Source organism: Myotis yumanensis, unplaced genomic scaffold, assembly GCF_028538775.1.
Source record: "Myotis yumanensis isolate MYYU_CA2020_CCGP unplaced genomic scaffold, mMyoYum1.0.hap1 SCAF_7, whole genome shotgun sequence".
Classification (NCBI taxonomy): domain Eukaryota; kingdom Metazoa; phylum Chordata; class Mammalia; order Chiroptera; family Vespertilionidae; genus Myotis; species Myotis yumanensis.
This window is the reverse complement of record NW_027223758.1, coordinates 12,848,549-12,862,466: the sequence shown is the minus strand read 5'-3', so window position 1 is coordinate 12,862,466 and position 13,918 is coordinate 12,848,549. Positions and strand designations below refer to the sequence as shown.

The 13,918-nt window shown below is 45.0% G+C and overlaps 1 protein-coding gene across 6 annotated transcripts in view; it reads right to left on the bottom strand.

The window, feature by feature from the left end:
- Positions 1-13,918, bottom strand: part of STAU1 (staufen double-stranded RNA binding protein 1) — a 63,378-nt gene that overhangs the window by 6,063 nt on the left and 43,397 nt on the right. For 4 of the 6 annotated variants that reach the window (XM_070419792.1, XM_070419790.1, XM_070419789.1 and 1 more), the window contains 3 exons: positions 3,984-4,214; positions 2,665-2,808; positions 1,399-1,545 (listed from right to left, as the gene is read on the bottom strand). In XM_070419792.1, the coding sequence (XP_070275893.1) occupies positions 1,399-1,545; positions 2,665-2,808; positions 3,984-4,214 (522 nt within the window). The remainder of the gene's footprint in view (positions 1-1,398; positions 1,546-2,664; positions 2,809-3,983; positions 4,215-13,918) is intronic. The other 2 variants (XM_070419794.1, XM_070419791.1) reach the window with 1 other exon arrangement.

Here is a 13,918-nt window from a genome sequence, read left to right as displayed (position 1 = left end):
GGAATCAGAACAACTTCTCCTTCTGCAGATCCTGTTAATACTTCAGCTTCAATTATGTTAGGTTGCAATCTTTTGATAATAAATCTGGTACCATTTCAAATACCCCATTTACTATTAAGATTTCTCAGTAGCATGATGATTGCACCTACTTTCAATTTTAATTTATGATACAGCATTCCCGAAGGAGTAATACTATTAAGAAATTCAGTGGGAAAATTTTCCTTTTTGGCATCAGATGAATCGATGGAATCATCACTCAAATAGTTGTGAAAATCTCCATGGAGTATATTCAAAATTTCTTAATTTAATTTATGAACGTGCTCATTTTTAGGACAAAGAAACAATCGACAATGACAGATCGAAACACATGCATGTGATTGGTGCCAGTGAGAGCATTATATGTATCTTGCATATGCGGGTCAATGTTTATTTTTAAATTGCCAGTGCACATCCTATGTACTGGCCAGTCGGTTGGACAGACATATGGTCGGTCACTTAGCCTTTTATATCGTCCTATATAATAAAAGCCTAATATGCTAAGTGTCTGACCCTTCGACCAGTTGCTATGATGTGCACTGACCACCAGGATCAGGTGCTCCGACTGGTAGGTCAGCTTGCTGCTGGCGTCCAGCTGATCAGGACTGGGCAAGATGGGCCAGACACACTCTGGAGCCCTCCCACGGTCCCTCCCCGGCCCCAATCATGCACAGGGCCTCTACTCTATAGATAAGAAAACTCGAGTCTAAACTATGGCTTTGGCCATAACTCTAAAATCACACTACTGCAATGTCCCAGAAAAATCAAAGCCTGCTCCACAACTCACGAGAGCCCAAGTTGATGCATCTTTTATATGGACCTCATTGTAAGAGTGCAAATGACAGAATCACACATTCATTAATTTCAAACCCCATTATCCAGCAACCCACTAACACAGTGGTTCTCAACCTTCTGGTCCTTTAAATACAGTTCCTCATGTTGTGACCCAACCATAAAATTATTTTCGTTGCTACTTCATAACTATAATGTTGCTACTGTTATGAATCATAATGTAAATATCTGATATGCAGGATGGTCTTAGGCGACCCCTGTGAAAGGGTCGTTCGACCGCCAAAGGGGTCGAGACCCACAGGTTGAGAACTGCACTAACAGAAAGGAGCAAGCTGCCCTCCAGCAAAGCATCCTAGACTACAAAGATACTGGAACAATAACATGACCCAGAGTAATTTTTGTGGCCATGGACATGCAACTCTCTTTCTGACTACATTATAATAGTCCAAATGGAGAAGACGCTGCACAGCAGGGCTGCTTTATGGCTCAGAGGTACCAGAGTCCCCCAGGTTAAGGGGAGAAGATCATCTTGCAATTAGAGAGCAAGGACACAGAGACCCAAGCAGTCACCTTCTCTTCTGATTTGAGGGCTGGTTTGGTGGGCTGAGCCTGCGGGACTTTGAAACCAAGAATCTCCAGCATGTTCTCAGCTGCGTTGCGTTTGGCCACCTTCTTATTGGTGCCTGTTCCCTCCGCGGTATGGTTTCCAACCTTCACCTGCAGAAAGAAGGCAGGACTCATCAGTGCTTAAACCTTCAGTGTAAAGACCAGTCAGGAACTGATGTGCTGGCCAAAGAACCCAGCAATGGTCGAAGCCAGACAGCTTACCAGTGGCACCCGGGAGCTGCCTGCACCAGCTTACGAGAGCAGACTGGTAAATATGCAGGAATTGGGAGAGCTCATTGTTAAAGGCAGCCATTATCGAACAGTGTATTATATAAACTTATAACTAAATAAATTATTTTAACAGGTAATGAATACTTAAGACACATCACTTTCTAATTTGACTACATTTGGCAGTTATCTATGCTTTTGAAGTTCTTTACATGTTATATTTAAATATTTTTACTGATTTTGAGAGAGAGAAGAAGGGAAAGGCAGAGAAAGAAAGAAACGTTGATGTGAGAGCACATCGATTTGCTGCCTCCTGCACACCCCCTACTGGGGATCGAGCCTGCAATCCAGGCATGTGCCCAGCTGGGAATCGAACTGACAACTTTTTGGTGCATGGGACAATGCCCAACCGAGCCACACTGGCCAGGGCACATCTGTTGTATTTGTATGATGGAAATATTGTATAATTGTGTGCTGCTGCTCATCTCTTCCCGACTCCATAACCAGGTGTGGAAACAGCCATGATTGGGGTTTTATACCATCGAAATCTGCAAACTCTATAGAGCAAGAATTAAGTTGTTTTGTTGAGTGTCTATTCTAGACTTAAGTGATGGAGAAAGGGTTAATAATGCAGATTAAGTTTAAAAGTATGTCAAGTCTAAGCTATGACATTATAACTAGAAAAAACTGAAAATTCTAGTCTTCAAAAATTATTATGATTGAGCAGAGAAGTCACTTATATTGTTTACAAATAAGAGAAGTTCCAACATGTCTTCGATGTTTTACTTTCATCTCACTTGTTAATGTAAACAAATATAGCAGCCCTGTACAGAGAAGTAAGGCTTTAAGGCACCAAGTTACTGCAAGCAACATGGACTTAACATGGACAATGTTGATGCCAGCGAGCGGACCACTGGCCCAACACACTGGAGCTGGGATCTCGTCAGGCTCTGAGATGGGACGAAGTCAGAGAAGGGCTCTCCACAAGGTGCACTAACCCACCTGCATCACAAACTCCCTGCGGCGCGGGAGGCCTCGCTCTGTGAGAAGCATGTACTCCGGCTCCTTCTCCTTTTTCGCCTGCTGGATCTGGGCCAGTCTGCTAATAGGGTTCATCACCTGGCCATGTTCTGGGCCGCTCTGTACCTGAGAAACAATTATTACAGAAACCATGTGCCATGTTAGTCACAGAAACGACCTTGCCAATTTAGAGATCAGGACATGACAAGAGTTACTTTTATATTGATCTAATAGCTCCAAATTAAGCTGCTCTTTTTTAAAAACCTATTTTTAATTGAAAGATGTTTAATGATTTTCTATGATTGTTCTAAAGTGACTTTAAGGTCTTCCTGGCAAACAAACATCAACATTTCACTATGAGTAGGCAAGCATCATTGTAATCTCTGCTTTTTAACAATTTCAACAAATTACAATGAAAAGGTAGAAAAATAAGAACACTGTTCCTAAAATTTCCCATAACTCTGTATTATAAGATGGGTTCCCGCTTTCTTAACAATGACTCAAAATCCAGAAACCATTAAAAACATACTAAAAAAAATTTTTTTTTCAAGCTGATGCTACATAGAAAGAACCCCACAGTGGGCACCTTCAGCTTCAAGGAGTCCTCACCTATTCTGACAAGGAGTGACTTCCAGCAGAAAAAGAAAATTGCTAAAGTATACTATTAAGAAAATAAAGAAAACTTCAAAAGTATGATAACTTTTCAATGTATAGATGCTAACTTATGTGTAAAAAAAAACTTGGATGTTGATACAGCATGAAACCATATTGACAATACTGACATTCATAAACGTCCCCACATGGACTCTGTCCCTTCTTTGGGGTTGAAGTGGAGAAGCAATATAATTTTTGACAGATCCATTGGCATGACTCAAAACTCCAAAACAGGGTTTATAGTGAGATGTCTCGCTCCTATATCTACCCCTAGCCAGCTTTCCTCCCATGAATCTCCTTCACAATGGAACAGTACGGCAGTCCACGAGACAGAGGAAGCGCGGTTCACTCCTATTCCCGCGGGTGGGCACTGACTGTCCTTGTGATCACAGGTCTGCGAGCACACCCACATCCGTTAGACATGCGCAAGCCTGTGGGTAACTCCACTGAACCCGGCTCAGTGTCCTTACCTGCCTGACCTGGGACTCTCAAAAGAATTATACAAGGTGGCCGTGTAAAGGGTGTCTGGGGCCTGGCATGTGCACATTAGCTCCCTCCCCTTCCACTAGAGGCAGCAGCCAGCCTCCTCAGCTCCCCAATCGTCTGCGGGCAGTGAAAACACCCTCTTCATTCAGGTAGGTGCTTACCCTGACTATGGGTTTTGTTTTCTTTTTGATTCGGGGCTTCACCCGCTCAACTACAGGCAGGGGTGGTAACTTCTTCAGCTCCTCAAGAATAGCTATAGCAGCGTTTTTCTTTGAAATCTTCTTGCTCTTCCCTTCACCTTCCCCCACAAACTCCCCAACGGACACCTTGGTCACAAAGCTCTTCATGTGGGGTGGGCCAGTCTCCCGGGCGACCTGTTTTAGAGGGAAAGACTGAGTGAAAGCATGACAGACACTTATTACAAGCTGCAGGGAACACTGGTTAGTACACTACTTCACATGAGACACAGGTAAAGGGGAACTAAGGACAAAATCCATTAAGTCAGTGGTTCTCAACCTTCTGGCCCTTTAAATACAGTTCTTCATGTTGTGATCCAACCATAAAATTATTTTCGTTGCTACTTCATAACTGTAATGTTGCTACTGTTATGAATCGTAATGTAAATATCTGATATGCAGGATGGTCTTAGGCGACCCCTGTGAAAGGGTCGGTCGAGCGCCGAAGGGGTCGCGACCCACAGGTTGGGAACCGCTGCATTAACTGAAGGGAGCCTAAATGTCGGCAAAATGAAACAGTGATCATGCTGAATACCTTTTCTTTTTTTTCAAACTTTTTAATGTTCTGGGGTCTGAAGTATCCAAAACAGGGAAACATTTTCTATTACCATCTTCCTAAAAACATGGCTCACAGGGTCACAGAATGTCCTGAGTTTAGGGTGATCCACCGCGAACAGCATAAAGGAAGCTGCCCCAGCAAAGCCCAGAAATAACTGCAGCACAAAGAGTTCGAGTTTAATATTTGCTTTGAGCCTCCAGCCAAGATTGACTTTATTAAATACTGGCTGCTATGCAGCTGTAAAGAATAATGAGAAAACCTCTAACACTGAAAGTGATTAAAATCTACTGGCTCAGTAAGTAAAAAAAGCAAACTGCAGAAGAGTATATATGATCCCCTAACTTCTGTGTTAAAATAGAGTTTTACATATATGTATACATATACACATCCTATCTAATAAAAGAGAAACATGGTAATTAGCCGTACATCCGCTACCCTTCCCATTGGCTAATCAGGGCGATATGCAAATTAACTACAAGCCAAGATGGCGGCTGGCAGCCATGCACTGAAGCAAACAGGGAGGCTTGCTTGCTTGCTCCAGTGACGGCGGACTCCAACATTCCCCACCTGACTTGCCGGCCTCTCAGCTGCAACTCTAAGCAACTATGTTGCAAATATAGAAGCTAAACAAAACCCCAGAAACCTGCTTTAGTCAGCTGGGCTTCAGCCAGCCGGACCGCAACACTGTATCAAATACAGAAGGTAAACAAAGGCCAGAAACCTGCTTTCAGCAGCCGAGGCCTCAGAGCTAAAGCTGGCCCAGAATAAAAAAAAGAAAAAAAGGAGCGGTTGGGAGCTTCAGTCACCCGCCAGCCTGAAAACGGCCCTCAGCCCCTTAGCCAGACTGGCCAGGCACCCCAGTGGGGACCCCCACCCTGATCCAGGACACCCTTCAGGGCAAACCAGCCAGCCCCCACCCATGCACCAGGCCTCTATTCTATATAGTAAAAGGGTAATATGCCTCCCGGCACCGGGATAAGCGGAGCCGCGAGGCCTCATGGCACTGGGATCCGCGTGATAGGGGGCAGCGCCCAAACCCCCTGATCGCCCTGCGGCTCTGTGTGTGACAGGGGGCGGGGCCACAACCTCCCTATCCGCCCTGCTCTGTTCGTGACAGGGGAAGGCACCCCAACCCCCTGATCAGCCCTGCTCTGTGCCTGATAGGGGGGAGCTCCCCAACCCCCTGATCGCCCTGCGGCTCTGTGTGTGACAGGGTGCAGCACCCCAACCCCCTGATCGGCCCTGCTCTGTGAGTGACAGGGGGGAGCTCCTCAACCCCCTGATAGGCCCTGCTCTGTGTGTGACAGGGGGGAGCTCCCCAACCCCCTGATGGGCCCTGCTCTGTGCATGACAGGGTGCAGCGCCCCAACCCCCTGATCCGCCCTGCTCTGTGTGTGACAGGGGGTGGTGCCCCAACTCCCCTATTGGCCTTACTCTGTGAGTGAGAGGGGGGAGCTCCTCAACCCCCTGATCGGCCCTGCTCTGTGCGTGACAGGGGGGAGCTCCTCAACCCCCTGATCGGCCCTGCTCTGTGCGTGACAGGGGGTGGCGCTGCAACTTCCCTATCGACCCTGCCTTGAGTGTGACAGGGGGCGGTGCCCCAACCCCCCAATCGGCCCTACCCTGAGCGTGACTAGGGGTGGCATCACAACCTCCCGATCCGCCCTGCTCTGTGCATGACAGGGGGCAGCGCCCCAACTCCCCAATCGGCCCTGCTCTGAGCCCGACCAGGGGCTGCACCTAGGGATTGGGCCTGCCCTCTGCCACCCGGGAGCAGGCCTAAGCTAGCAGGTCATTATCTCCTGAGGGGTCCCAGACTGCGAGAGGGCACAGGATGGGCTGAGGGAGCCCCTCTCCCCCCCAAGTGCACAAATTTTTGTGCACCGGGCCTCTAGTGTATGTATAAATAGACATGTGCTTATATAGTGATTTAAACACACACACACACACACACAAAAACTTTCTCAAAATTAAAACTGCTCATTAAAAAACATTTAAAAAGTGAAAAAGGGGACCTATAAAATGACAGCAAATATTTGCAATATATGTATCTGAAACAAAGGACTGATATCCAGAATATTTAAAGAACTCCTACAAGTCAGTAATAAAAAGATAAACTACTCAACTAAAGTAAAGCTTGAACAGGTATTTTACAAAATAAGAGCTCTAGCCCTAACCAGTTTGGCTCAGTGGATAGAGCATGGCCCGAGGACTAAAGAGTCCCGAGTTCAATTCTGGTCTGATATCTCAGTAGCAGGCTTGATTCCTGGCCCTGGTCAGGGCGCATGTGGGAGGCAACCAATCAATGTCTCTCTCTCTCTCTCTCTCTCTCTCCCCCCTGCCTTCCACTCTCACAAAAAAAAAAAAAAAAAAAAAAAAAAAAAGTCAATGAAAAATATCCTCTGGTGAGTATTAACACAACAAACAAACGAAGAGCTCTACATGGCCAAGAAGCATTTAAAAGAGTGTTCACCAGCAGTGTTGTGTTCCCAAGATGAGAACAAGAGGCATCTCAACAGAGGCCTTGACTGCCCTATACCGAAAGAGGTGTGCTGGCAAGAGCCCAGCTTGCACAGTCCCTGCAGACTGATTTTAGGGAGCTCCCCCAGGTTACCTCCTCCACCACACCTCCCATACTGACAGCCTGGATTCCGAAATTCTCCCTCCCTCAACAGTGCTCTCCATGTCTTCAGAGCAGCCACCCTGATGGTTCATGTCAAATTCACAGCCCCAACCTGGCCCCTCAGCAACCATTTTCACTGTCTATTCACATCATGATCCCACCAATCTACACTTGGAGTTTGACCTGTGGTCAAATCACAAATGCCTCCCAGTGATTTTCTAACTAAAACTATGTATTTTATCAAAAAATCAAGTTGTGTACTTCTTTTGAAGTACTGTATGCATGGCTCCTGTCTTCTATCAAACATCTAACCCAGCTTTCCTATGTGACAGAATTCACTATCAAAAGCTTAGTTAAGAAAAAATATTCTGTTCATTTCGTCAATAAATATTTGTGGAGCATCCAATATATGCCAGGTAATCTGCCAGGCACAAGAGATAGAACTGTTAGGGAAAATGGAAGCCTTTGTTCAACCTAATAATGGAAGTTAATATGAACCTTTGATAAATGAGAGTTATTTAAGTATTCACATCAACTGGTTTGGTTCTCAATGCCACAAACTGTAATGTTTTAAATTATTACTTTAAAATAAATACTTTAAAAGATATTCACCACCAGAGGGCACTCCCATAATTTCTTTTGTGACTACTTAGAACTCCCGGCTACAGTTACATGTTCCTGCACACACATCTGAAAGCCAAATCTGAAACCTAAGCAAAAGTGGAAGTGCAATGAAAGACATCTGGTCCCCAAATCCCAGAGCCACACCTAAAATGGCAATCCGTCACTAAGGTTCCAGAAAGCTCTGTGACTCTCAGGCAGGGTTGCAACTAGTGTGAGCAAGTGATAAGCTTCACAGGGATTCAAGGCCCTGGCCCCAGCAGTCATCTCTGTAACGCTGAAGTGACCCAGGAAGCCATACATCTCTGACTCTCACAATCTTGATAACACTCCCTCCAATATTTGCAAATCCATTTTTGTGCCATTCTAGTCCCTCAGGAGGTTGAGAAAAGGAACATGTCTTTCCTTCCCAAGGATACCTTGTGGCTTCTTGGGGTAAAGCTCCCACCTAACAACTAGTCCTGTCATTCTGTATGTCCCCTGTCTCACTGCCTCCCCAATCCCTATCTCCCACCCCCAACAGAGGGAAAAAAAGTGGAAGGAATGAAGGGCCAGGTAATAAGATACCAGCCCTAGAACCACCTGGTGCTCTGCACTCTGGAAGGGGAATATAAACCTGGTCTTGAATGCCAGAATAGGGAAGGGGTAGTTGTGGAGGGGTGTAGGGTGGCCCTGTTTTTCAAGTGCACCTCTCCACCACCACCTGCGCCCATGGCAGGCAGGTTAACACTGCTAAGCTGTAGGAAAGAAATCATCATCAATCAGCTGATGGCAGGGATAGGGAACATCTGGCCCGAGGGCCGTTTAAGGCCCATGAAATCATTTGGTCTGGACCTGCCCTGGCAAATAGGGGTGAGTTAATTAAATGTTTGACCAACTAGAGCAGGCTAATTTTTATGTCCATAATTTTGTATGGCCCGTGAGTGATTAAATGGCCCTTAGCAGAAAAAAGGTTCCCCACCCCTGGATTAGACTAATCTGATTAGGGTGCTAGCACATAAGCTACACACACACACACACACACACACACACACAGTAGCCCTGCGTACGAATCTGTGCGCCAGTAGCTTGCCAATAGCTCGCTGCCGCCCTCCTGTAGCGCCCCCTTACCCCCTTTCCCCCCCTCATAGCTTGCTGCCCTGCCCCCTCCTGTAGCGCTCCTCCTCCTGCTTGTAGCTCGCTGCCCGACCCTCCTGCTGATCTGTGATCCGGTGGTTATGTGGTCAGTCGTTACAGTTCACAGCATAACAACCATTTGCATATTACATCTTTATTATATAGGGGATATATATATATATGTATATATATAAAATATATACTTTTTTATTTATTTCAGAGAGGAAGGAAGAGGGAGAGAGAGATAGAAACATCAATGATGAGAGAGAATCATTGGTCGGCTGCCTCCTGCATGCCCCACACTGGGGATGAAGCCTGCAACCTGGGCATGTGCCTTGACTGGGAATCAAACTGTGACCTCCTGGTTACAGGTCAATGTTGAATCATTGAGACACCGGTCGGGCAGAAGGTATATGAAAAGTCAGTCATAAAATATGGGGATCAGCTGTAACTGCAAAACCCTACAAAGAAAGTTTATGAATCACTTTAAATTATTTTAAACAGATGTCCCACTGCAAATTACATTTGCCTAAAATAACAATGTGTGAGTTTAAAGCTCTTTGGAAGACTAAATCTATCCTATTTACAATGCTGAAAGACCAAAGGATTGATAAAGAAATCTGCATTGAGCCCAGGCTGGCTTGGCTCAGTAGATAGAGCGTCAGCCTGCAGACTGAAGGGTCCCGGGTTCGATTCCGGCCAAGGGCACATGCCTGGGTTGTGGGCTCGATCCCCAGTGGGGGATGTGCAGGAGGCAGCCAATCAATGATTCTCTCTCATCATTGATGTTTCTATCTCTCGCTCCTTCTCCCTTCCTCTCTGAAATCAATAAAGAAATATATTAAAAAAAAAAAAAAGAAATCTGCATTGTATATTAAAACATAATCTTGGGGGGTGGAAGTGACAGGGAGAGGTCAATGGGGGGAAAAGGAGACATATGTAATACTTTCAACAATAAAGAATTTAAAAAAACAATAACCTGCCAGCACCGGTTTGGCTCAGTGGATAGAGCGTCAGCCTGCAGACTGAAGGGTCCCGGGTTCGATTCCGGTCAAGGGCATGTACCTTGGTTGCGGGCACATCCCCCGTGGGACATGTGCAGGAGGCAGCTGATCAATGTTTCTCTCTCATCGATGTTTCTAACTCTCTATCCCTCTCCCTTCCTCTCTGTAAAAAATCAATAAAATATATTTTTTAAAAAAAATTTAAAAAAAATAAAATAAAAAAATAACCTTGCATAACCAAGCATGGAAAATCAAAAGAAAATAGACATATGGCAAATTCTAAGGAAAATGTTTTTTTTTGTTTGTTTGTTTTTAATATATTTTATTGATTTTTTACAGAGAGGAAGGGAAAGAGATAGAGAGTTAGAAACATCGATGAGAGAGAAACATCGACCAGCTGCCTCCTGCACATCTCCCACCGGGGATGTGCCTGCAACCCAGGTACATGCCCTTGACCGGAATCGAACCTGGGACCCTTCAGTCCGCAGGCCAACGCTCTATCCACTGAGCCAAACTGGTTTCGGCCTAAGGAAAATGTTTGAAAAAATTCTCCTTTGCCTGACTAGTCTATTTGGACTCACTTTATCTTTGAACGAAAAACGCATTAAATGTTATTGTCCATTTTCTTCTTTTTTAGACATTTTATTTCTTAAATCTTTATTGTTGAGAGTATTACAAATATCCCCCTCTCTTTTTCTCTCCATTGCCCCCCTCCACATGGACCCCACCCCACCCCAGGCCTTCACCACCCTATTGTCTGTGTCCATGGGTAATGCATATATGGATGTAAGTTATGTGTTTATTAATCTCTTCCCACCCCCCACCCCTTTTCCCTCTGAGATTTATCAGTCTGCTCCATGTTTCCATGGCTCTGGTTCTATTAATCAGTTTATTTTGTTTGATCCTTTGTTCATTTGACTTTTTAAAAAAATATATATTTTATTGGCCCTAGCCGGCTTGGCTCAGTGGATAGAGCGTCAGCCTGCGGACTGAGGGGTCCCAGGTTTGATTCCGGCCGAGGGCACATGCCTGGGTTGCGGGCTCGTTCCCCAGTGGGGGGTGTGCAGGAGGCAGCCAATCAATGATTCTCTCTCATCATTGATGTTTCTATCTCTCTCCTTCTCCCTTCCTCTCTGAAATCAATAAAGAAATATATTTTAAAATATATTTTATTGAATTTTTACAGAGAGGAGGGAGAAGGATAGAGTGTTAGAAACATCGACCAGCTGACTTTTAGATTCAATTGTTGATAGACATGTATTTATTGCCATTTTATTGTTCATATTTTTTATCTTTTTCCTCCCCTCTTCTTCTAAAAAAATACCCTTCAAAATTTCATGTAATACTGGTTTGGTGGATGATCTCCTTTAGCTTTTTCTTGTCTGGGAAGCTCTTTATCTGACCTTCAATTAGAAATGATAGCTTTGCTGGGTAGAGTAAATGGTTGTAGGCCTTTTGAGTTTCATCATTTTGAATACTAGTATTTCTTGCCACTCCCTTCTGTTGAGAAATCAGATGACAGTGGTATGGGCCCTCCCTTTTCTCTTGCTGCTTTTAAGACTCTGTCTTTAATCTTTGACAGTTTAATTATGATGTGTCTTGGTGCAAACCTCTTTGGGTTCCTCTTTTTTTGGGACTCTCTGCCCTTCCTGAACTTGTATGTCTATTTCTTTCACCAAGTAGGTAAGTTTTCTGTCATTATTTTTTCAAATAGGTTTTCAATTTCTTGCTCCCTCTCTTCTCCTTCTGGAACCCCCATAATTCAAATATTGGTATGCTTGAAGTTATCTCAGAGGCTCCTTACACTATCTTCATATTTTTGGATTTTTTCTTTTTGCTCTTCGGATTGTGATTTTTGTTTTGTGTTTTGTTTTTTTGCTTCCTCATATTCCAACTAGCTGGTTGGTTCTCACCGTCCTCTACTTTACTGTTGATTCCCTATAAATTATCCATTTCAGTTAGTGCAGTGGTTCTCAACCTGTGGGTCGCGACCCCTTTGGGGGTCAAACAACCCTTTCACAGGGGTCGCCTAAGACCATCGGAAAACACATATATAATTACATATTGTGTTTGTGATTAATCACTATGCTTTAATTATGTTCAATTTGTAACAATGAAATTGGGGGTCACCACAACATGAGGAACTGTATTAAACGGTCGTGGCATTAGGAAGGGTGAGAACCACTGAGTTAGTGCATCCTTCATTTCTGACTTTATGTCAATGATAACAAAGTTCCTTGAATTTCTCACGTTTCTTGAAGTTCTTGGTAAGTTCCTTGAGTACCCTTATAACCATTGTTTTGAACGCTGTATCTAGTTGTTTGTTTGCTTACATTTCATTTAGTTCTTTTCCTGGAGATTTCTTCTGTTCTTTCATTTGTGACATGTTTGTCTCCACATTTTGGCTGCTTCCCTGTGTTTGCTAGAGCCCCTATGTCTCCTGGAATTGGTAGAGTGGCCTTGTGTAGTAGGTGTCTTGTAGGGCCCACTGACTCAACCTCCCAAGTCACCTGAGCTAGACACTCTAGGTCAGGGGTGGGCAAACTTTTTGACTCGAGGGCCACAATGGGTCCTTAAACTGGACCGGAGGGCCGGAACAAAAGCATGGATGGAATGTTTGTGTGAACTAATATAAATTCAAAGTAAACATCATTACATAAAAGGGTACGGTCTTTTTTTTTTTTTTTTAGTTTTATTCATTTCAAACTGGCCGGATCCGGCTCGCGGGCCGTAGTTTGCCCACGGCTGCTCGAGGTGCTCCCGTTTAAGCTGTGTGCACTGTCCTGCTATTGGTGCCACTGGGAGGGATTGACGTCCCAGGCCAATCGGCTGTGAGAACCAGCTGCAACCACAGTGGAAGAGCTGCTGTGTAGGAGATGCCTCTATGGAGCAGGGCTTGCTTCAGTGGAACTTTGGTGCTCATTGAGTCTGCCCCATGAGTGTGTCGCTCATGGATGTGGTAGGTATCCATTTTCAACAACAGCGGTTAATTATTGTTTTTATATCATAAAGCTCCAAGTATTGGGAATTCCAACATGGCGGTCGGTAGAACTGGAGTGAGGAAGAGTGTGTAAGGGAATGAGAGGGGAGTGTGTGGATGTGCGTGCGTGTGCGTGTGTGTGTGTGTGTGTAAAACAGTCAGATCTCACAGGAGTCTTGGGGGCAGGCAATTCAGGCTTTCCTGGACAAAGAGCCCCTGCTATGGCCACAGGCACTCTCTAGGCAGGTGGGGCTCTAGATCAGAAACCACACCATCTTGAAAGGGGGAGCAGCAGAAGCTAGGAGCCCAGCCTCGCCACCACCAGACTAGGCTTGGACACCACCCTGGACCTCACAGTGAGTTGAACACCAGCGGGACATTGCACCGGCTCCCACCATAGGCTCCAACCCAGACATGCTGTGGCAAAAGCCAGAGGGACCCTGAGTGCATGCAACTGACACCTGCAGGACCAGTTCTGTGGGGGAAAGTACAGCTCAGAACAGGGACAATCAAGGTGTGAGACTCAGGGAAGACCCAGCCTCTAGGCCAGTGATGGCGAACCTTTTGAGCTCGGCATGTAACAAAGAAAAATTTATATTTTATATAAATGCCATTTAACAAAGAAAAATCAACCAAAAAAATGAGTTCGTATGTCACCTCTGACACTCGTGTCATAGGTTCGCCATCACTGCTCTAGGCTAAGGAGTCACCGACCACTAGATTACTAGGGGTTTCAACCTCTGGGACCTCAATCAGGTTGCTCAGGGCCAGAAGGGACAGTCACTCATATTCACCTATACTGGAGCAATTCCCAGGAGGCCCAGGTCCACCAAGGGACCAGCTTCAACAACATCAGAGCAAAATCTAGACAGGCCCACAAATAGTGGACCCAAAGGTATTTGAGTGTGTGTGTTTGTGTTTTTGTTTTTTGTTGTTTCTCCTTTTTATTCTTTCTTC